The 21,624-nt window shown below is 46.2% G+C and overlaps 1 protein-coding gene across 2 annotated transcripts in view; it reads right to left on the bottom strand.

The window, feature by feature from the left end:
- Positions 1–1,305: 1,305 nt before the first annotated feature.
- Positions 1,306–21,624, bottom strand: part of Cdkl4 (cyclin dependent kinase like 4) — a 44,922-nt gene continuing 24,603 nt past the window's right edge. For both annotated transcript variants that reach the window (XM_036170925.1, XM_036170926.1), the window contains exons 6-11: positions 19,476–19,566; positions 15,211–15,408; positions 12,078–12,160; positions 8,929–8,985; positions 5,889–6,023; positions 1,306–2,661 (exon numbers count right to left, since the gene is read on the bottom strand). In XM_036170925.1, coding sequence (XP_036026818.1) covers positions 2,560–2,661; positions 5,889–6,023; positions 8,929–8,985; positions 12,078–12,160; positions 15,211–15,408; positions 19,476–19,566 — 666 coding nt within the window. In that variant the 3' untranslated portion in view covers positions 1,306–2,559. The remainder of the gene's footprint in view (positions 2,662–5,888; positions 6,024–8,928; positions 8,986–12,077; positions 12,161–15,210; positions 15,409–19,475; positions 19,567–21,624) is intronic.

Genomic DNA, 21,624 nt, shown 5'->3' with positions numbered 1-21,624 from the left:
AGGACTGAGAATATATCCCACCTCTGACCTTTATGTGTGCCCACTGGTTGAGTGCACCACACACAGGTGTGTACGTGTGTACATACACACACACACACACACACACACACACACACACACACACCACAGAGGAAGCAGAAAGATTAGTTGGAGAGAAAGGAAGTGCAGCATATTCCAACAGTGACCTCACTCATGAGGAATTGCTTTTCCTTTGATCCTTGGTCTGCATTTGGTCTGGAATCCTTCTCCCTTTTGGAAGCCCATACAAAGCACTCACTCTGCAGGCTCACACCAGAGACACAAGATCACGGAGACACAAGACCATAGAGACACAGGACCACGCTGCATTCTGCAGGACTATAAAGGGGCAGAGAAATGTGCTGATGGATTGAAACAGAAAGCCTCTTGCAGCCTTCTGGTAAAGTTGCCTAGATATTCTCAGGGCTGGTCAGGCTGGAAGAGATTTGGTTAGGTTCCCATCTGTCAAAATTCCCACAAGAGCAGTTTGCTGGGTCAGCTGCTCAGACATGGCAACCTGTCAGAAAGCATGTGGTGGGATTCACAGACAGAGGTGACGGTTTTTCTGACTTGAGTATGAAGCATTAGGAGGATCATTGATTTGAATAGAAATTAGGAGACAGAAATATTTCTGGCTTTTATTAAAATAAATTAAAGAACAATCAAGTTAAGTTAAATACACAAATAAACAGTCACTGAAGTGCTGAATCCCTATGCAGCTCTTCTAAATATCTTCAGTTAAACATTTTAAACGCCATGATATTATGCACTTAACAGTATTCAGTCAAAGCTGCTTTGTAGTAAACTCTACTATTATGATAATTATTAAATGCTAATTAACGATAGTTATAGTTTCAAGTGATCTGAAATAGCCAGGCTTCCACACAAACACATTCTAAAACGATCAGTAAACACTAAGCATTCTTCAGAGTAAGGACTGAGAGACACGGTGGTCAGAAACTGCTGTGAACAATTCTAATTAGTTTGCATTTGGTTTGTTGGAGACAGCCTCACTGTACAGCCTTGGCTGGCCTTGAACTTGGAATCTCCCTTTCTTCCCCTTGATACAAGCATGCACCATCATGCCTGGAAAATGCCAGTCCAGCATGGTCTTGAACTCTACAGGGAGCCAAGGACAGCGACTTTGAATTTCTTTATTTTATTTTATTTTATTGGTATGAGTACTCTATCTGCACACATGACTGCAGGCCAGAAGAGAGCATCAGGTTCCATTACAGATGGTTGTGAGCCACCATGTGGTTGCTGGGAATTGAACTTGGGACCTCTGGAAGAGCAGCCAGTGCTCTTAACCTCTGAGCCATCTCTCCAGTCCTAACTTGGAATGTCTAATTCCAGGTAGCTATGGCTACAGCTATTTTATTCCATGCTGGAGATGAAACCCAGGGTTTCCTGCCTAGTAGGTAAAAACTCCATCAGTTCAGTCACATCCCCAGCCTTTCATAAGCCTTTTAACTAATGTAACCAGAACAGGCCTACTTTTAAAATGTAGACTACATAATCATTCTTTGATGTTTTAATCTAACTGTAATTAGGTCAGAGATGAAATACTAAGATACCCACCAAGGCAAAGGACATTTATACATTTCTACTACTAGCAAGATCTTTAGCTATTTCAACAAATGACATTAATGGCATTCTACATATGTATGGATTGTACATATTTTATATGTCCAGCAGCAGGGATTGGGCTCAATCAACTTTCAGAGAGTAGGTGATAAGACACGGTCTTGCCATATAGACCAGGCTGGCCTCCAGGGAGTGAGGCCTTTGACTTCCACATAAGCCCCTCCCCCCCCAAGTAGATTAAAAAAGAAGAAAAAGAAAAAGAAAGCATGGTGCCCCAGGGACGGCCTTAGAGTGGGCAGCCAGTGATTTGGGGGCATAACTGTCATGTGGTGGGTGATTCCTTGTAGTCTGTCCGCTATGGGTCGTGTATGGAATTTTCTCTAACTCGCTGTAAAAGTAGACTCATCAATGTCTCATGTGAAAGAGAGAGGGAGAGCAGAGTGTCCCCTGAGTCAAGAGGTAAGTAAACCTAGACCACCTTTCACGATCACCATGCTACAGCAACGTAAATGCAGAATAAAGAAAGACCGGGCTCCCCTGAGAAGACATTCCAGTGTGGCAGCTCAATGTCGTCCCCTCTGTCGACAGCAGCCAGCAGATCTGCTTCTACTCAGGATGTTACAGTGTCAGCTGAAGAGAGATGACGCATGGAAATCTTCCCCTAAACCGAAGCGTCAGCCCACAGAGTCGCAGCGTCTAAGAAGTACAACTCTGTTGGAATTGAAAGCGTCTCCTCCCTGTGTGTGCCGTTTTGGCATTACGGCATTTAAAGAGACTGTTCTAGGAGACGGAGTTGGCGTGGAGAAGGCACAGGAATCAGAATCCTCAGAGCGAATCGGTTCTCGGAGGTACCTTCATTTTCACACTGCTCGTTTGCGTTGGAAACACTGAGGATTCCTATCTCGTACAAAAATATCTACATATTAAGTGAACGCACCGGGAGGAACACGTTCCCTAAATGTTAGGGAGATGGTCAAATTTTAACTGGAGGACTTGTTTTCTTCCATCAGGTGTGGGGGAGATGTAGCTTCCAGGTATAAGAGGCAACAGTTGATTCTGATAGCAGAACAAGACAAAAAAAAAAAAATGAGAAAGCAAATTGAAAACCGTTTCTACGGGTGCCGTTTGGGTTAAAAGAGTTAAGGTAGACAATAATAATGACGAAGACACACACACACACAGCACAAAGGTGGCAAAACTCACCAATTTAAAAAAATTATTCTTGCTGGGCAGTGGTGGCCCACGCCTTTAATCCCAGCCCTCGGGAGGCAGAGCCAGGAGAATCTCTGTGAGTTTGAGGCCAGCCTGGGCTACCAAGTAAGTTCCAGGAAAAGGCGCAAAGCTACACAGAGAAACCCTGTCTCAAAAAACAAAAAACAAAACAAAAAAAATTATTCTTGCTCCCTTTTCCAAAAATTGTGCTCCTCTGATACTTGAATGGAAAATCTGGTTCTGTGAGCTATTTCAGTGTTTTCATGGTTGTACTATTGCCTACTTCAATATGGTGCTTCTGAGCGTGCAGTCCGTGTTTAAAAGATTTCCACCAGCTATTCCACAAGGATCCCCGGAGACAGCATCCTGCCTGCACCATGTTTTTAAAAAGGGGGCCTCTCCCTCTATCTGCTGACACTGGTATTAAGGAAGTGGTTGCTTACCATGCAGAGACCCAGCGTCTAGTCTAGGTACACAGTTGAACTCCTGAGGCGAAGCCATAGGAGGTAAAAGACCCTTGAGTACCCTGTCTCCCTTCTTCCTTCCTTCCTTCCTTTTAAATATAATAACAGAATGGCAGCAGTCCATCAGGGATAGGGAGCCGACATGTAAGAACCCTTTAGGAGTGACGTTTATTAGGAGAAAGGGTCTCGAGACCAAGATTGGACCTTGAGGTTGTGGGGGGGTGGGGGATGGTGGGGGTGGTGGGGTGGTGGTGGTGGTGGTGGTGATGTTAGATAGCAATGGTACAATATGTGTGAGAGGCAAATATGATAGGGCCTTCAAGGGAAAGAGAAGCTTCCGAATAAAAACCTGGAAAGGACTTCATGATGAAAATACCCATGCCAGGACAGCCCAGTGGCCCAAGGTGCCAGACTCCAGAGTGAGGATGTGAGAGACAGGGAAAAAAAGAGATAGCTACCAGGAAAGGGGTGCAGAGCTACCTTCAGACAAAGTCCCCCAAGCAATCCCTAGAACAAAGAGGTATCAGGCGTTTCGATGCTTTTAGGGGGTGCTGGGAAGTTGTACCCCGTGTGATTCAGTTCGACAGAGCATACATGAGAGAGCATAGGGGAGCCAGGTCCAGGTTAGGACCATAAATTACAGGCTAAAAAAAACACAACATGGAGCAGCTTCCTAACTCTGTCCCAGGGAGAGCTTCAGGGGAAAGTGTGGCCTGATCACTTCTGGGGATCGTCCCTCATGCAGGAGTGACCATTGTCTTAAAGGACAGTGCTGTGACCTAGAACTTGTCTTTTTAAAGTTCTCCTCTTTTTTTCCTTTTTTTTCTTTCTTTTTGCAGGGAGGGCTGGTCTTTTATGGGGATCCTCTCCACTAGGATGGTAGAGAATGTGTAATAAACTCAAGGCTCTACCACTCAGGAAAATCTCCAAATCTCCAAACTCCTTTAAAAAAAAAAAAAAAATTGGAGACAGGGAAACAGGATCTCCATGTGTATGCCAGGCTAGCCTTAAACTTTCATTCGTCCCCCACCCCTACCTACAGAATGCTGGATGCTGGTATTATGGGTATGCATGACCATGACCAGCCAGTCCATCTATCTGTCCTCTGTCTATTCTCCCATTCCCCATCCCTTTCTCCCCCTCCTCTCTCCTTTCTTTGTTTTGGCTGGGTCTCAGTAGCTCAAACTTCCTATGTGGCCAAGAGCATGGACCATGGATTGCTGACCTTCTTGCCTCTGTCTCCCAAGTTCTGGAATTACAAGCACTGAGCCTCATTTATGCACTGCTGGGGATTCAACCCAGGGGTTTTTTCATGTCAGGCAAGTGCTCTGCTCAGCTCAAATTCTTTGAGCTCAGGTCCTTGTCTTCCCCTCCTCTTTGCTTTGCTCTCTGGGGATCTGTTTGGGCTGGTAAGGTCTCACAGTGGGTACATTATGGGGCCCACCACCACCATGTGTGGGCGGAGAGGATACAGTTTACCAAGGAAGTCCACCAACACCAAACACAACGTTGGTAATCTCACCATCAGAAAACACAGATATTTACATTATGATTCATAACAGTGGCAACATTACAGTTATGAAGTAGCAATGAAAATAATCTTATGGTTGGGGGGTTCCCCACAACACGAGGAACTGTGTTAAAGGGTTGCAGCATTAGGAAGGTTGAGGACCACCACAGTATGTAAAGTTCCTGGTTGGTATTGGTGGGACACACTTGAAGGCAAGGCTAGTACTTCTATGAGTTTAAAGAGTGAGCGCCCCCAAACCCTTTTAAGGCTAGTACAAGGGTAGACTCCCAAGCAACAATTCACCTGGGGTACCCAGAGGTGGGGTGGGGGAGTAATAACGCAGCCCCTCCCACAATAACGGTGGGATGGGGTGGGGTGAGAGAGAGGTTCTCAAGGCAGCAGGGCTTTTCCTATACATTCATACAGATCATTGTCTCAGCCTCATCAACAAGCCCTAATCTTTATTAAAATTGTAAAGACTGACTTTATTTGAATGTGTATGAGTATTCTGCCTACATGTATGTATGTGTGCCACAGGTTTACCTGGTACATGTGGAGGTTAGAAGAGGACATCAGAGCCCCTGGAACTGGAGTTGAGAAACAGTGATCTAGAGGCTACTGAAAGGGTTGGGATCCTGTCCCCGTGATGGCAAAATTCAATCCAGTTGTGATCAGGGTGCCCTTGTTAGGGTTTAGGTACGCCATCTGGCAGGCTGTATATCCCGCCAATGAAACAGAAAGGATGCAATGTCTGATTCAAGCGCAATCTGAGCTCGATGCTGTTCACCTCGACTCCCAGCCACTTGGGAGGCCGAGGCAGGAGGGTCACGTGAGCCCACCAACTGGAGACTGACCTGGGAAACCTACAGAGAGGCTCAACTGTAGGAACGTATGGTCAGAATGAGATCTGCCGACAAGCTGGGTCGTTTGCGGTTGTACGTTTATTACAGCAATCACCGATATTTACTGAGATAAACAACTAAGTCAGAACAGCCGCAACCCAAGCCTTGGTGCTCCTCTGGCCTCACTTTGAAAAGGAGAAAAAGGGGGAGACAGGGTGTTTCTAGACCGCTTCACGTGGTGAACAACCGAGGTACCTGCTGACGCCTCCTGCTTCTTCCCTCGCTGCGGGCTTTCCTTTTCATCTGCTCCTCTCGAAAAGAGTCGAAGTAGGCGCTGTCCAGCAGCTGGGCGCAGGTCAGCCTGTCGTCTGGGTTCATCTTCAGACAGCCCTTCAGGAGGGGAGACAAAACAAAGTTGGCGTTAGAGACAGGCTGATGGGATGATGTAGTGACTGGGCATCCCAAACTCCCACGGACAAACGGGTAAATGGTTTAAGGAGGCAAGCGGCAGGCTGGATGCCGGCGGCAGGGCGCTGGCCGAGCACTCGTGCCCTCCTGGGTTTGAGCTCCAGAACAACATGAACCGGGTGCCTGTAACCTTAGCATTCTGGAGGCGAGAGGATCGGGAGTTCAAGATCATCCTCGGCTACGTGAGTTCGAGGTCAGCCTGTGCCTGTGCCATGTGAACCTCTGTCTCCCAAAATACCAAAAACAAAACAAACAAAACAAAAACAACAACAAAACAAACCGAAAACAAAACAACAAACAAGCCCAGGAACACCTTCTAGCCACAGAAATTAAATAAATAAATGAATATATAAACCATCAAATTATTGAGTCCTTCTTTGTTTTAGCTTTTTTTCCTTTGATGAGAGAGAATATATCATGTAGCTCAAATTGTCCTTGAACTTGCAATATAACCAAAGGTGATGTTAAACTCCCAATCATCCTGTCTCCACTTTCCAAGTGCCACAGGCATGTTCCACCATACCTGGCTGAGTCCTTGGAACTCCTTCACAGCTAGACACGCTCTTGGCACTCAGACTTTTGTGTGTGCATGCATGCATGTGTGTCTATGTGTTCATGCATGGTTCTGCATGTGTATATGCATGTGTGCATGTGTATATGACTGCATGTGTATGCATGCCTGCATGTGTGCATGTGTGTATGTATGTGCTTGTACATGTGTATGCATGCATGCGTGTGTGTGTATATGTGCATGTGCGTATATGTGTGTGCTTGTGCATGTGTAGGGGCATACAAGTATGTGCAGATAAGCCTGCTCATGTATGCCTGTGGAGGCCTGAGGTTGATGGTGGGAGTCGCTCTTAATCATTCTCCACCTTATCCGTTAAGCTGGCCAGTACAGCTACTCTAGCTACCTACATGGCTACAGAATGCCCCTTCTCTACCTTTTGGGAGCTAGGCTCACAGGCGGGCCGCCATGAACGCTGGCATTATGTTCAGGGGACCCAAACTCGGGTCCTCACATTTGCACAGTAAATGCTTCTCCATGGAGCCCCCTCCCGGATCTCCCCCTGGGACTTCTAAGAGAAGACGGGGAGCCCCCCCCCCCACGCATCAGGGGCTGTCTCTCCTCTATGATATCTTTTCACCATGAGTGGAAGCCAGTTTGTCCAGTCTGGAGGCGTCAGCGTCACCAGGAACACGTTAGAAATTCAAGTTCCAGGTCCTACCCTCACCTGCCGAAGAGGGAGGGGGAGGTTTGGGGCTAGCCTGGGCTACACGATACCTTAGCTTGTCTTATGTTGGGGGGGAGTGAGATGGCTCAGAGGGTAAAGGTGCTTGCTTCCAAGACTGACAGGGGTCTATCTCAGGAACCCACACAGTGGGAGAAAGAATCAACTTCCACAAGTTTTCCTGTGACCCACCACATATGTGTTGTGGCATGTACACACACACACACACACACACACACACACACACACACACGGTAAAGATCAGATCAAAGATGGAAAGACTAAGCAAACACAAAATGTTTCAACCATCACATCAACCTCTGGTGAATTGAAAATTACCATGTGGGTTTATTAATAAATAACATTCATCTATTTAGTTTATTTCAATGATAGGTAATAAGTATCTTTTATATGTTAGATATTGGTTTTGGTGCTATCAAAGAAATAAAAAAAAGAAAATCAAGGAACGTGGAATCACTAGTCATATTACATCCACAAGAGCAGGAAGCGGTGAATTAATGCTCTCTGCTAGTGCCCAGCTCACTTTCTCCACTCTTACCCAACCCAGTTTCCCCTGCCCAGGGGATGGTTCCACCCACGGTGGGCAGGTTTTCCCACCTCAGCTAATTTAATCAAGATAATCCCCCACCACAGACGTGCCCATAGGCCAACCTACTCTAGAAAATCCCTCTCTGAGTCCCCTTCCCTGGGTGATTCTAGGCTGTATCATGTTGGCAATCATACCTAACCATCACACTTTCAAATTCATCACACTCTCATCCTGAAATCACTCACGTTCTTATATGGGGTTTCCAATCTATGGAAATGGAGTCCCCTAAATGAACTGTTTATTCAAAGAGCATTTTCAGAATCTAAGGCCAGGCTGCCATCCTGAGATGCTCTGGAGCTTCAGACCAAGAACAATGTCTTGCTTGAGTAATTTTTTTTCCAAGACAGGGTCTCTCTGTGGAGCCCTGGCTGTCCTGGATCTCACTCTGTAGACCAGGCTGGCCTCGGATTCACAGATCTGCCTGCCTGTCTCTGCTTCCCGGGTGCTGGGATTAAAGGTGTACATCGCCACTGCTGGGCACTTGGTTAATCTTTTGAGCATTGATACTGATTTGATGGAGACAGGGCTCCTGAGTCCTCATCTCCCCAAATAACAGTTTCTATTAAAAAGGGACAAATTCTTAGAAGGACTCCTCTCAGCCAGCTTCAAACCTGGTCAAAGGTCTGAAGTTGGGATTTGAGAAACAAACTGCAGAGTCCAAGGTGGGGTTTGTTTCGTTCTAAAAAAAATAATTTAAAAGATGTTTGTGAGAGGGTATGTGTGTGTATATGTGGGCACCCATGTCAGGGTGGGGTTGGGGTCAGAGGCTAACTGTGTGAGGTTAGTGTTCTCCATCTTTATGTGGGTTCCAGGCATTAAACTCAGGTCATCAGGCCTATGCCCATGCCTTTATCACCCTCCTCCTCCTCCTCCTACCATTTAAAATGACTGTTCCTTACATCCCTTGGGTGATGTGTTCTGCACAGCCTCCCCCACCTCTGTGCTGAATGGCCAGATTCAGTAATTATAGTTAATTCCCACATACCTTCATGAAATTTAAAGCCACAGGCTGAACATTCGAGAATTTTTCTTCAAGAGTTTCCTGGAAAACAAAGAGATTCAGTGTTACATAACCACAAAGTAATGAATATGTACATGTATGTGTGTATGTATTTCATAGTCTCAGGGAGCTAAATTTACAGCCCCGTGCATGCTAGGCACACATTCATCTCCCTGCCCACAGTGTGTCTAACAAAACACTTGGGAGAAACGTCCTTAATATGTTTGATGACCCTTTTGAAGTTTTTTTTAAACAGGCTTTTACATAATTTTGTAGTGCAGTATGAAGGTTCTGAGATCTAAAACTAAAGTTGCTTTCTTATTTATTTATTTATTTATTTATTTATTTATTTGTGGTTTTTCAAGACAGGGTTTCTCTGTGTAGCTTTGCACCTTTCCTGGAACTCACTCTGTAGACCAGGCTGGCCTCGAACTCACAGAGATCCGCCTGGCTCTGCCTCCCGAGTGCTGGGATTACAGGCGTGCGCCGCCACCGCCCGGCGCTTTCTGAATTTTGCAGTGGATTTGGATTGCTCTTGGTGCTAGTAATCCTGCTCGGGAAGGGAACAAGGACGCTTCAAATATGAAACACGTCCCACCAGAGATCCTGCCACAGTAGTTGGCTGTCGGGGCCTGGCATGTTAACGAGGGTGCTCTGAGCATTCTTGAGAACACACTGAGAAACTTACATACTGAGAAACACTACAGCAATCAACAGGAGGTGAAGCTTCTCAGAACGGCAGGGAGGAGAGAGAAGTGGAGAAATTGCAAAGTTAATAGCAGCATTCTGCTTTTCAAACCAGACAGCAGAGGGGTGAGTTTGCTCTAGCTAACTCTTTACAGTAGACACGTGTAATTCTTGTGTGACTTTTTCTTTTTCCATTTTTCATGTGTGTGTGTGTGTGTGTGTGTGTGTGTGTGTGTGTGTGTGTGTGTGCGTGTGTGGGGTGAATGTGTGTGTGTGTGTCCATGGAGGCAAAGGTTGAGGTTAAGAATCGTCCCCTACTGTCCTCCACCTTTTCGCTGAGGCAGAGTCTCTCAAACCCGGAGCTTATCAATATGGCTGGTCTCTCTAGCCCGCTGGCTTAGGAATCAGGAAGGTTGAGAACTATTGGCAGGCCACCACAACTAGCCAGCCATTATATGGACCTGGGGGCCGCCAAACTCTCCCTCACACTCAAGTGAGACACACACCTTCACTGCTGAGCCGTCTGTCCAGCCCCTCTTTTTTTTATTTTTCTTTTCTTTTCTTTCTTTCTTTTTTTTTTTTTTTTCAGAGCTGAGGATCGAACCCAGGGCCTTGTGCTTGCTAGGCAAGCGCTCTACCACTGAGCTAAATCCCTAACCCCCAGCCCTCTTTTTTAACTTTATCTTTGTAAGTCAACCTTTAACCTCGTATTGTATCTGTGAAAAATTCTGCAAACTATGTATAGCAAAAAAAAAAAAAAAAAAAAAAAAAAAGGAAATCTTTGGTAAATGGAGGCATCACATGGCACCGTAGACTTGAATCACACGGCACATGGCACCATCCGGCTTCTCGGGCTTCCCATGTTTGAGCGTCCCTGGCTACGACACGGTGGTATGTGGTCATGCCTCTCTTTCCCTCCACTGGATGATGAATGGGCAGACAGTATGGAGATGGTTTGTGTTGGTATTGGCCTGAGACAGAATCTCTCTCTGTCTTCCTGGGTGGCCCGGAACTCACTCTGTAGACCAGGCTGACCTTCAACTTGTGGCATCTCTCTGCCTCTTGTGTGCCCAGATTACGGGCTTGGCTCACAACATCAAGATCAACACGGTGTTTGCGGGGTCAGACCCTGAGCTTAGGTGACCTGATAGAGGGAGCTAGACCAGGCTAGACTAGGAGCAGGCATGTCCATGGATCAGGAACTGCAAGGGTACAGAAGATTTTGTAGAATGAACTCCCACGAGGAAACGCAAATTCTGAAACAAAGGTGTTTATTTTTTATTTATTTATTTTTATGGAGGGCAGTGGGTAGCCCAGAGTCTCCTCTATGTTTCAGACTGGACTTGAACTCATAATCTTGCAGCTACTGCCTCCCAGGTACTAGGATTGTAGGTACACTGAGTTTGACTTGGAGAATGTTTTTATTTTTTTATTTATTTCTATTGCTCTCAGCTTTGTCCTATAAGATGGAAAATACTTGAGAGAGAACATATCTTCAAAATAAAAACATTCTTTGAAGTACTATTTATTTGTGAGGAAGTAATTATTTCCGGGGAAGTTAACTTCAACTTCAGTGTTTGACCAAAAACATCAAGGTGTTGTGTGATACTGAGCATGATTTAAATTTAAATGTCCATGAACTGTGGACGAGTTAGGTCAGGCAAACTGTTACTTTCCTTCATCATCTTTATTAATTACTATTTTTGTATGTATGTGTGGTGGGGGGGTAGGTACACATGTGTGCCTACGTGCGAAACCACATAAGTGCGTGAGGAGACCAGAGGATGGCACTCAGTATCCTTCTCTATCGTATGCCCTACTTCCTTGAGTTAGGGTCTATCACTGAACCTGGAGCTGTTTTTAAGTCAGGCCGGCAGTCAGCAAGCCCCAGTGTCCCAGTGTCCCCTGTTCCCACTGCTGCTGGCATTGTGGGTGTGCACAACACACCCCCTTTTAACATGGGTGCTGGGTCCTCATTGTTTATATAGCAAGTGCTCTTAGCCTCTGAGCATCCCTTGTGTGTGTGTGTGTGTGTGTGTGTGTGTGTGTGTGTGTGTGTAAGAGAAAGAGAGAGAAAGAGATTTACTATATAGCTCTGGCTGCCTTGTTCCAGAATTTGACATATGGCATCAAACTTGTGTTAATAGACCTGAGTGTTGGGATTATAACCATGCTACGATGCCTGGATTATTTATAAATAGTTTTTGAGTCAGGGCCTCAAAACTGCCCAGGCTGGCTGGCCTTGAGCTCAAATGATCAAGCATCTCCAATAGTTAGGAATTTCATTGTGCCCCACTGTGCGTGGCTTATGCATTTTAAACGGACTTACTTCGATTTTGCATCAGTGTTTCATGTAGAAAACAGCAGCCCAAAAGCACACATATGAAACAAACATCTGCTTACAGAAACAACACAAGCAACAAACAATCCAGCCCAGAGCCCTTTACCATGTCTTCTGGTTCAGGTATGCTGATGCCACGGAAAAACTGGTTACTTTTGAAGATAGACTGATGTCTTGGGATGAGCTTTCCTGTAAAACACAAACCACACAGCTCACGATAACTTGGGCTAGAAAATCATAAAGCATAGCATAAAAATCTCCTAGGATGGAGGTGTTAAGGGAACACTGTGCCTGAGTGTTCCCTGCAGACACGGGCAGTGTGAGCCTGTGCAAAGGCCCCTGTGCTCTGATGAGGACCACTCTCCACACTACCTACCCTCTCCTCCTTGTCAAGCACCTCCCTGGAAGACTAAGTGAGAGAGTGCTGCAGGGTTTGTCATCTCCTTTCCTAACAATCGCTGGACAGAATTGATAACTTCTCCCCTCCCCCACTCCCTTCCCTTTCTTCCCTCCCTCTCTACTCCCTCCCTCCCTTCTCTTTTTTCTTCCTTTGAGATAGGAGCTTGTCTGTTCCACGCTAGCCTCAAACTACGTAGCCAGGCATGACCTTGAACTCTTGACATTCCTGCCTCTGCTTCCCAAATTCTGGGATTGCAAGCGTGGGCCACCATGCCTGATCCATGCAGGGCTGCAGTTCAAACCTAGGGATGGACGCATGCTTGACAAGCACACTCTGCCACTGAGCTGCATGCCCAGCCTGAGAACTGCCGCTTTTCATTTCCACCGCATCAGTGAGGGTAATGGGGCTGAGAGGTTCGTTAGCTGGTCATACGAACAGGAGTCAAAGCAGGTCTGTCTAAAGAGTTGGGGAGCCGAGCAAACAGACACACACATAGAAGGGGTGACCCGCAGTGATGCTCTGCCCCACACTTCCGTGTCCCCCCAGGAGAATGAGGAGAGGGAAGCAAACAGCTGGCCAGCAAACGCCAGAGCAGTTCTGGGAAAGAGTCGGTGTATTCATCTTGCGGAATGAGGGATTGATTAATGGCTTGGCATCCAGGCTCCTGGAATGGCTCTGTAGTCTACACTGGGTCAGATCCCCTTCCAACCACGGAAGACTGAAACTTCTGTTGAGAATAACACAAAGCTCACGAGACAAGCTTTCAGGTGGGCTGGTTGGCTCAGTGGAAGAGGGCTTGCTTAGCATACCTGAGAGGCCCCGGGTTCCATGATCCATTTCCAGCATCACACACACACACACACACACACACACACACACACACACACACACACACAAATAAAGCAACCCTTTTGTTGTTGATTTTTGTTTTTTTTAAGATAGGGTCTCTCCACATAGCCTTGGCTGTCCTGGCACTCACTAGGCTGGCCTCGAACTCACAGAGATCCGCCTGCCTCTGCCTCCTGAGTGCTGGGATTAAAGGCATGTGTCACCACACCTGGCCAAAATAAAACAAATGTTAACCCAGCACTTGGGTGGCAGAGATAGGTGGATCTCTGTGAGTTTGAGGCGAGTCTGGTCTATAGTGTAAGTTCCAGGACAACCAGGGGCTACACAGAGAAACTCTGTCTCAGAAAAAAAAAAATCCAATAAAACTAAATAAAACAAAACTAAAACTCTAAAACAACCCTGACTCCCAGATATAAATTCCTTAACAGGTTTTTTTTTATTTTACTTTATTATTTATACTTCACTCATGTAAAGTACTATACAAGCTGCCAAGGGAGAGAAGCAATTAAATAGTCCTGACCAGCCACAACACCTCTAACCAGGACAGTTACCAGCGTGCAAGATATGCATAAAGATGCAATAGCGGTACCCACATGTCACTGGCAACCAACAGCTGTCTAACTGGACGTGAGGCCCATTCAGAGGGAGAAAAGTCATGCCCGGCACTGGAAACCTATCCAGCTTCCCTGGCCTGGTGAGGTCATGGGCTTTGGAAAAGAACACATTACAGCCACTTGTCTAGACCAGCAATAAGTCCTTACTGCATCCAAATCTTATACTTACACCCACAGGTAAGTGCAGGCACAACCCCTCACCCGAAAGGCCTCTCTTTATAGCAGAGACCATCACAGAAAACCGCAGCTGGACACAACGCAGAGACCCACAGGCCGCAGGGAGCCAGCTACCATGGAAACATCTACACTGCAGCTCCTACATCTGTGGTTCAGGCAACATCAAGGAGAAGGGGTGGAAAGGCTGTAAGAGCCAGAGGAACAGGAAGTCTGTAGAGAAAGAGTTCCTCCTAGACATGGCAAGACTGGAACAAACAATACCAACATCAACAGACATGCCAATGTGGAGGGGGGGATTTTCACGGGGTCCCCACTCTGAACGAAGATCTACGCAGCTAACAACTCCTGAGGGAAGGGAAATTAGCCTCTTCCAGGGATGAGCTCCCTTACCGGTGGCAGGCTGGTCCCCCACAAAGCCATATACACACAGATAATAAAAATGGACTCAGCAGGTTTTATATATATGTACACATATATAAATGTACATATGTTGACATGTGTATATGTGTATGTATGTATATAACAATAATGATCAAAGAAAATGAGGCTGGCACCTTGAGCATGGGGGAGCATGGGAAGGGTTGGAGGGAGAAAAGGGAGGGGGAAATGTGATGTAATCCTATTTCAATTAAAAACATATTAAGAAAACAATGAAAGATTAATTTGGAGAAAAGGAGTTGCTTTATTTTCCTTCTATGTATGTCTGGGGAGTAAGGGGTGACGGTAGGTGTTCTGCACATGAATTCAGGGCCAGAGGTGTTGAATCCCCTGGAGCTGGAGTTACAGGCAGTTATGAGCCACCTGATACAGGTTCTGGGAACCAAACTTGGGTCCTCTGCAAGAGCAGTACAGGCTCTTAACCCCTGAGCTGTCTGTCCAGACCACAAGTTTTTTTCTTAAAACTGAGGATTCATAACTTTTAAGGTACTGTACAAATGAATTCCGTTAATATCACTTTAACTGTTGGCTGCCCTGATCAGGAAATCATATGAGACTTACTGGATTTTCTTGGCAAGCCCTCTGCAGACTCAAGGCTGGCACTGTGTGTTCAGACAGGATTGGGCTTCGGCTACAGCCGAGAGACCAGAGACCTTTCCTGCAGAGCCTTTGAGAAGCAATGTGCTTCCTGCTTTCATGACATTATCTACTACCGTATGGGTGCTGTAAGGCACACGTGGACCACAGAATGCAGTTCATACCCAGTGTCCTGATGATCAAATAGAGCTGGTCCACATCTGATTTTCCTGGCCACAGTGGCTGACCCGTCAGAAGCTCTGCAAAAACACAGCCGACGGCCCACATGTCCACGGAGGAACCGTACTTCGTGTCTCCCACCAGCAGTTCAGGGGCTCGGTACCACCTGGTGGCAACGTAGTCTGTGTAGGCGTCTCCTGGAACTGCGAGAGCATCAGGCAGATCAGATGATGTCATCTACCCTGGCCTGAATGCCTCTGACCCACACTCCCCGGAGCAGCTGGTACAGCAGCTCATTCTGAGGGCTTCTGTGACTCTCGGCCCCGCAAGAAGACACTCACTGAGCCAGGGCGTCAGTGAACACTGAGTGTGCCCTAGCTGGAGAACATGGGAGAATCGTCCCGGACAGGTGTGAGAATTCCTGTCCTGTAACCTGAGTCTAAACCAGATCTCACTTGCTTCTATTTTTCATGAACACCATGCTTGGTTTTGGCTAAACAGTGTCCTCCAAAAAAACATAGGCTTGAATTCCTAGTTTCTGATATCTGTGAATTTAACCTTGTGTGGAAATCGGGTCTTTTCAGGCATTGCTGAGTTATACTGAGGCAGGCCCTGAATTCAGGGACTGATGTGTGTGTGTGTGTGTGTGTGTGTGTGTGTGTGTGTGTATGTATGTGTGTGTGTGTGTGTGTGTGTGTGTGGGGGAGAGAGAGAGAGAGAGAGAGAGAGAGAGAGAGAGAGAGAGAGAGAGAGATGTATTCGTGCATGTATGTAGCCAAAGATTCCTCTTAGGTATCATTCCTCAGGCCCTAGTTCCCCACCCCCAGCACCTTTTGAAAAAAGACAGTGTCTCATGTATCCCATGTTGTCTTTGAACTCCTAATGCCCCTGCCTTCAAGTATAGAGATGACAGGTGAGCCACATACCTGTTTCTGTGTGCTAGGTAGGCACTTGCGCATCCCAGCCACATCCCTAACCCTTCCTTGACTTGAGACAGTCGCTCACTTTTACCTGGAATTTCCTAATCTGTGTGTAGGCTGGCCGGCCAGCAGAGCCTGGGGATCTGCTTGCCTTTGCCTCCCCGGTGCCAAGATTATAAACAAGCACACAATATAACACATTAAAACACACACACACACACACACACACACACACACACACACACACACACACACATTTAACGTGGATTCTGGGGATTGAACTCAGGTCCTCAGGATTGTACAGCAAACATTTAACCATCTGAACCATAACTCCAGTCCAAGGACTGGCATCATTACAAGGTGGCCTTACAGGGACACAGAGACAGACAGACAGTCATGTGAGTTAGAGCAGATGCTGAAGGAAGTGGCTTCCAGATGAGGAACAGAACAGCCTGGGGTGTAGGAAGGAGCCTCCCCTGGAGCTTCCAGGACCAGGAGAGACCACATTCTATTGCTTGAAGCCTCATGGGTTGTGGCTGTTCACTGTGGCAGCCATAGAGACCACTGAAGTCCCGAGTGACTGCACACACCGACTTTCCCTGCCCATGACTGTTTCTCAGGACTATTGTGACAACCTGGTTTGACTCTTTGCCCCGTGAGTCATTCCTGTATGACAGACAGATGATGGACATCTGGGTGAAACCATTCGGTCAGACATGTCCTGCTACCCTGTCAGGGGAGTGCCTATGTCAGGTGAGTGGAATCCAATCAATCCTATGATGCTACATGAGCCAGAAGGTCTCGGGAATCTCAATTCTCCTTCTGAGGCTGGAGGGGAGTTGATAAAACAATTCCCATGGACCTTTTGGTGACAAGAGTCACATGTGAGTTCTTGGACCAAGTCCCCAAATGTACCACAGACAAAGAAGAACTGGTCAAATAATGGCTTGCAGAGATGGAGGAATGGGTACTTCTCTGTCTTTAAAAAACAGGTCTGGGGGCAGTGAGATGGCTCAATGGTTAAAGGTGTTTGCTGCCAGCCTTGCCCACCTGAATTTGATCCTTGAGAACTACATGGTAGGGAGAGAACCCACTCTGGCAAGTTGTTCTCTGGCCTCCACACATGCTCTGTGGGGTACACACACACACACACACACACACACACACACACATACACACACACAAAATAAATAAATAAATGTTTTCGTTGTTTTGTTTTCATTTTGAGAAAGGGCCTCTTTTTGTAGCCCCATCTGTCCTAGAACTCTCGAAGTACACCAGGGTGGCCTCGAACTAATAGAGATCCCCCTGTCTCTGTCTCCCAATTGCCGGGATTAAAGGGGTGAGCCACCATGCCAGGCGTTGTCTGCTTTGTTTGGTTGAGACAGGGTCTTATTGTCTAGCCCTGGCTGACCTCAAACTCAGAGAGATCTGCCTGCCTCAGCCTCCTAAACTCAGGATTGAAGGCATGCGCTGTTTCTCGGCTTGAGACAAGAATTAATTATGTAGCTAATGCTGGCCTTGAAGTCTGGATCATCCTCCTTCATTTGCCAAACCCTGGACGACTTACAGGTATGTGTCATTACACTGGAGTGGCGACTCTCCTTAGTAAGTGACAAACAGCGGTGTGACCCCCACAAAAGACAGCTCACAGTCCAGAGGCTGCTGCTCATCACTCAGTAGTCCCTGGAGCAAGAACAGAAAGCAACCTCGACTACCCATGGCTCTTTCAGAAAATTATAAGAACTTTTTTTTTTTTTTTTGAGACAAGGTCTTGTGTAGCCCAGGCTGGCTCAAACTCCCGACGTAGTCAAGGATGACCTTTAAGGTCATTTCTACCTTCTAAAGTGCTGGGATCACAACTATGTTCCTCCATGTCCAGTGTATGCAGGGCTTCCAGAATGCTAAGCCAGTACTCTACCATTTGAGCCCAGGTCCTATACATTCATTTCCTGTGCAATTGTACTCACATTGCCTGCATAAGTTCAGCTTTTTTGCTTATGGTGTCTTGAACATTTTCTTTTTTCTTTTTTGGTTTTTCAAGACAGGGTTACTTTATGTAGCCCTGAAACTCACTCTGTAGCCCATGCTGGCCTCAAACTCACAGAGATCTGCCTGGCTCTGCCTCCCGAGTGCTGGGATTAGAGGCGTGCGCCATTTTCTTTCTTTTTAAACCTAGCATGCGTGTATGAGTATTTGAGGACTGTGTACGTGCGTGCACAAGTGTGCAGGTCAAAGGCCAACCTCAGGGATTGGCCCTCACCTTCCTTGTTTGAGGCAGCTTCTGGTTTTCCTCGAGGCTATGTGCCTGTGAGTTTCTGGGGCTTTTCCTATCTTAGTCTCTCATCTCATCCCCAGAACACTAGGGTTAGAAATGCGAGCTGTGCATCCAGCTTTTACGTGGCTTCTGGGCATTCGGATTCTAGTCCCCAGACTTGTGGGACAAGTGCTTCACACGGAGCCTTGTCTCCGGTCTTTGAGCATTTCCTAGTGTCACTGACGGTTCTGTGATCCTCACGTCTAACTGGAAATCTTCTGTCGCAGGAGATGAACACACTTATTACAGAGTTCATTGCTTAGGAGCCTGGTGGTTTGCCAGTTTCTCTTTTCAGCCACGGCAGGGACGCGCTGTCATCCAGATCCTATTGTTTTGTGCCACCAAGCACAAGTGGCCTCAGGGACACTTGGCCAGATTTGTTTCAACTTCTTCAACCTTCTTCTGTCACCTCTGGGTACCCTTGGGATGCAGAAGATGCTCGTACCCCTCACTGTCCTCCCTCCCCCCAGTAAAGTGCATGTTGCTAACACAGGTCCCTGCTGCTTCCACGTCCTATACTTAGGGAGGAATAGTTACCTCTCTCCCCCATCCCTCTGGCCCCTCACTGCCTAGGGATGGTCTACTTCCTCTTAGCACTCTCTCTGAATCCTGGTGGCTCTTTAATTTCCAGCTGACTCTTACAGCCTCACCAGCTCCGTGGAGCTTTTCCAATCACTCAAGCCCACGCTGCTCTCTCTCCCCAGGGGACCATCTGCTCCTTCACTTTAGCCAACCATCTTGTCTTTTTCTTTCATCTCGTTTTCTTTGGGTTATAAGTGCCCGCAGAGCAGATATGCATCTTATGCTTCCTTCCCACTCCTGTGGGGCCAAGCGCGCAAAGATGCCATCCAATAAATTCCAGCTGAATGGAAAAAAGCCGAATTATCAACTGACTGAAAGGCTAACACGAGACTCCTTGCCCCTTTTGAGTAACAAGATGTTTAGCATCTACCCATTAGCTTAAGTAAGAACACATATGACCCCGATGTCTAGTCATCTGGACTAGACGAAGCAGGTGACAAAATGTACTCACTCAGAATTCGTGCGAATCCAAAGTCACAAATCTTGATCATTCCTTGCTTGGTTATTAGGATGTTTTCGGGTTTTACGTCCCGATGAATACACTGAAAGATGATATTTGCTTAATTATCCGAGCCATCAAAAATGAAAATGAGTCAACAGTGCCTATTAGTTTAGATGATGGGTAGCTTACAAAAGCTTCATTGCTTACAACTGAAAAACAAAAAGATGGCCTTCATTTCCCTAGAAAATTGTAAGTTGTCAATTTTCATGTATGCATCTTGTCAAATAAAAGAAAAACTTTATCTAAATGTCAGTATATTACCAAAGATATGAAAACCATAATTGTTACACATGGAAACTGTGCCTGTCTGGATCTTTGGAAGAAAGGAACACACATAATACAGTGAGTTTGTTCACTTTCTGCTGTGCCTATTTGAACTGTAACAGGAGATGGAGAAGTGTAAAGAATGGGAGACTCCAGGTGCCTTTGACAAGAATCGTTGCTATTCATGAATCACAGTTCATGTTGAATAATGCAGATCGGAGAGGTTGAAAGAAAACAAAACCAAAACCACCACCACCACCAACAACAACTCAACAACACTGAGATGCTAACATAGGAGCATGAGAAAATGAGCATATTTGGAAGAGAGTGTCATCTTGGGGGAGTTAAATTTGTCTAGAAATTATACCCACCCTCCCAGTGAGAATGCTCAGCAGGTAAAGGAACTTACTCTACATGCCTGGCAACCTGAGTTCCATCCTTGGAACTTATGTGACGGTGGAGGGGGAGAATCAGCATTGCAGAACTGTTCTTCTCTGGCCTCCACATGCACACTGTGGCATGCACCACCCCCATTGTGAACATATCCATAATGATTATCATACTTGGAAATTATCCAGTTTTTAATAGTTCACGAGAAGTCTGCGATATTTAAAGCTTGGGGTATAGGATATGTTCTTCCAAATGGAGATGCAATGTCAATTATGTTAAGCTCTAATCATTGTTTGGTTACACTCAGGTAAAAGGGCTGACTGGATATTCACCTAGCTATCTGGTTATTAAATAGATATTTGTTGAGCACCTTTTATATAAAAGGTCCATGCTAAGCCTGGAAGAGGCAAAAAGATGGTTCAGCCTCAGACACTTCATTAGTAATCTGCACTCAAGAGAGTGGCTTAGTGTACAGGTCAAAAGCACAAACACTCGAGGTAAACTGTATCTTCAAAAACCATCTTAGGGCTGGAGAGATGGCTCAGTGGTTAGGAATGCTGGCTGTTCTTCCAGAAGACCCAAGGTCAATTCCCAGTACTCATGTGGTGGCTCACAACCACAGTAACTCCAGTTCTAGGGGATCCAAGGCCTGTTTCTGGCCTTTCCAGGCACTAGGCATGCCTGTGGTGCACAGACACACACAGGCAAAAAACACCCATACACATAAAGAAAATTAAAAACTGCCTATATCTATATGAGCTTTAGGTGAACATTCTGTCTCCTGGAGTATGGTGGAAAGCAACAGATTGATTCCATCCAACACTGTCTTTTCTAAAAATCGGAAGGCACAAATGTCAGCCTGAAGACGAGGATTATGTAGCTTGTGAACAGTCTCCCTTTCCAGCCATAGGAAATGAAGGTATTTGCTTTGTTCTAATGGAAACTTCAGTGGCTTTTGTAAAACTAAAGAGAGCCTCCCTAAGTACAGACGTTCAGCTCCCTGATCTTGAATTTTCTTTTCCAGCGATCCTAGACTACCGTGGTAGACATCTTGCTGGCATCAAAACTGCCCATATGGTACACTGAATTGGTGTCTTGGCACTCTGAGTACCCACTCAGAAGGTCTAGAGATATTTTATAAAAATCTCTCATTCTAGCAAAAGCACCAGGAGCCAGTTGGAGTAAGCTTCCACTGGCCCAAAATGGGAGCAAAAATGACTGTAGGCATTACAGATTCCCAATCAGTAAGAGCCATCGATAACCCGAGACCACATTGCTCACTGAGGGAGGATGCTGAGACATGTATGTATTCATCACTCTGAACAGTGACATATGAAGGAAATCATCATGGGTTTGCCTTATTTTCATTTGCTTATTTTTTGCAACTATGGAGAGCTTTGCACATACTAACCATGCATTCTACCAGTCTTAAAAGACTATTTGA

Source organism: Onychomys torridus, chromosome 21, assembly GCF_903995425.1.
Source record: "Onychomys torridus chromosome 21, mOncTor1.1, whole genome shotgun sequence".
Classification (NCBI taxonomy): domain Eukaryota; kingdom Metazoa; phylum Chordata; class Mammalia; order Rodentia; family Cricetidae; genus Onychomys; species Onychomys torridus.
The sequence above is the reverse complement of the archived record's forward strand: the minus strand, read 5'-3'. Positions and strand labels throughout refer to the sequence as shown.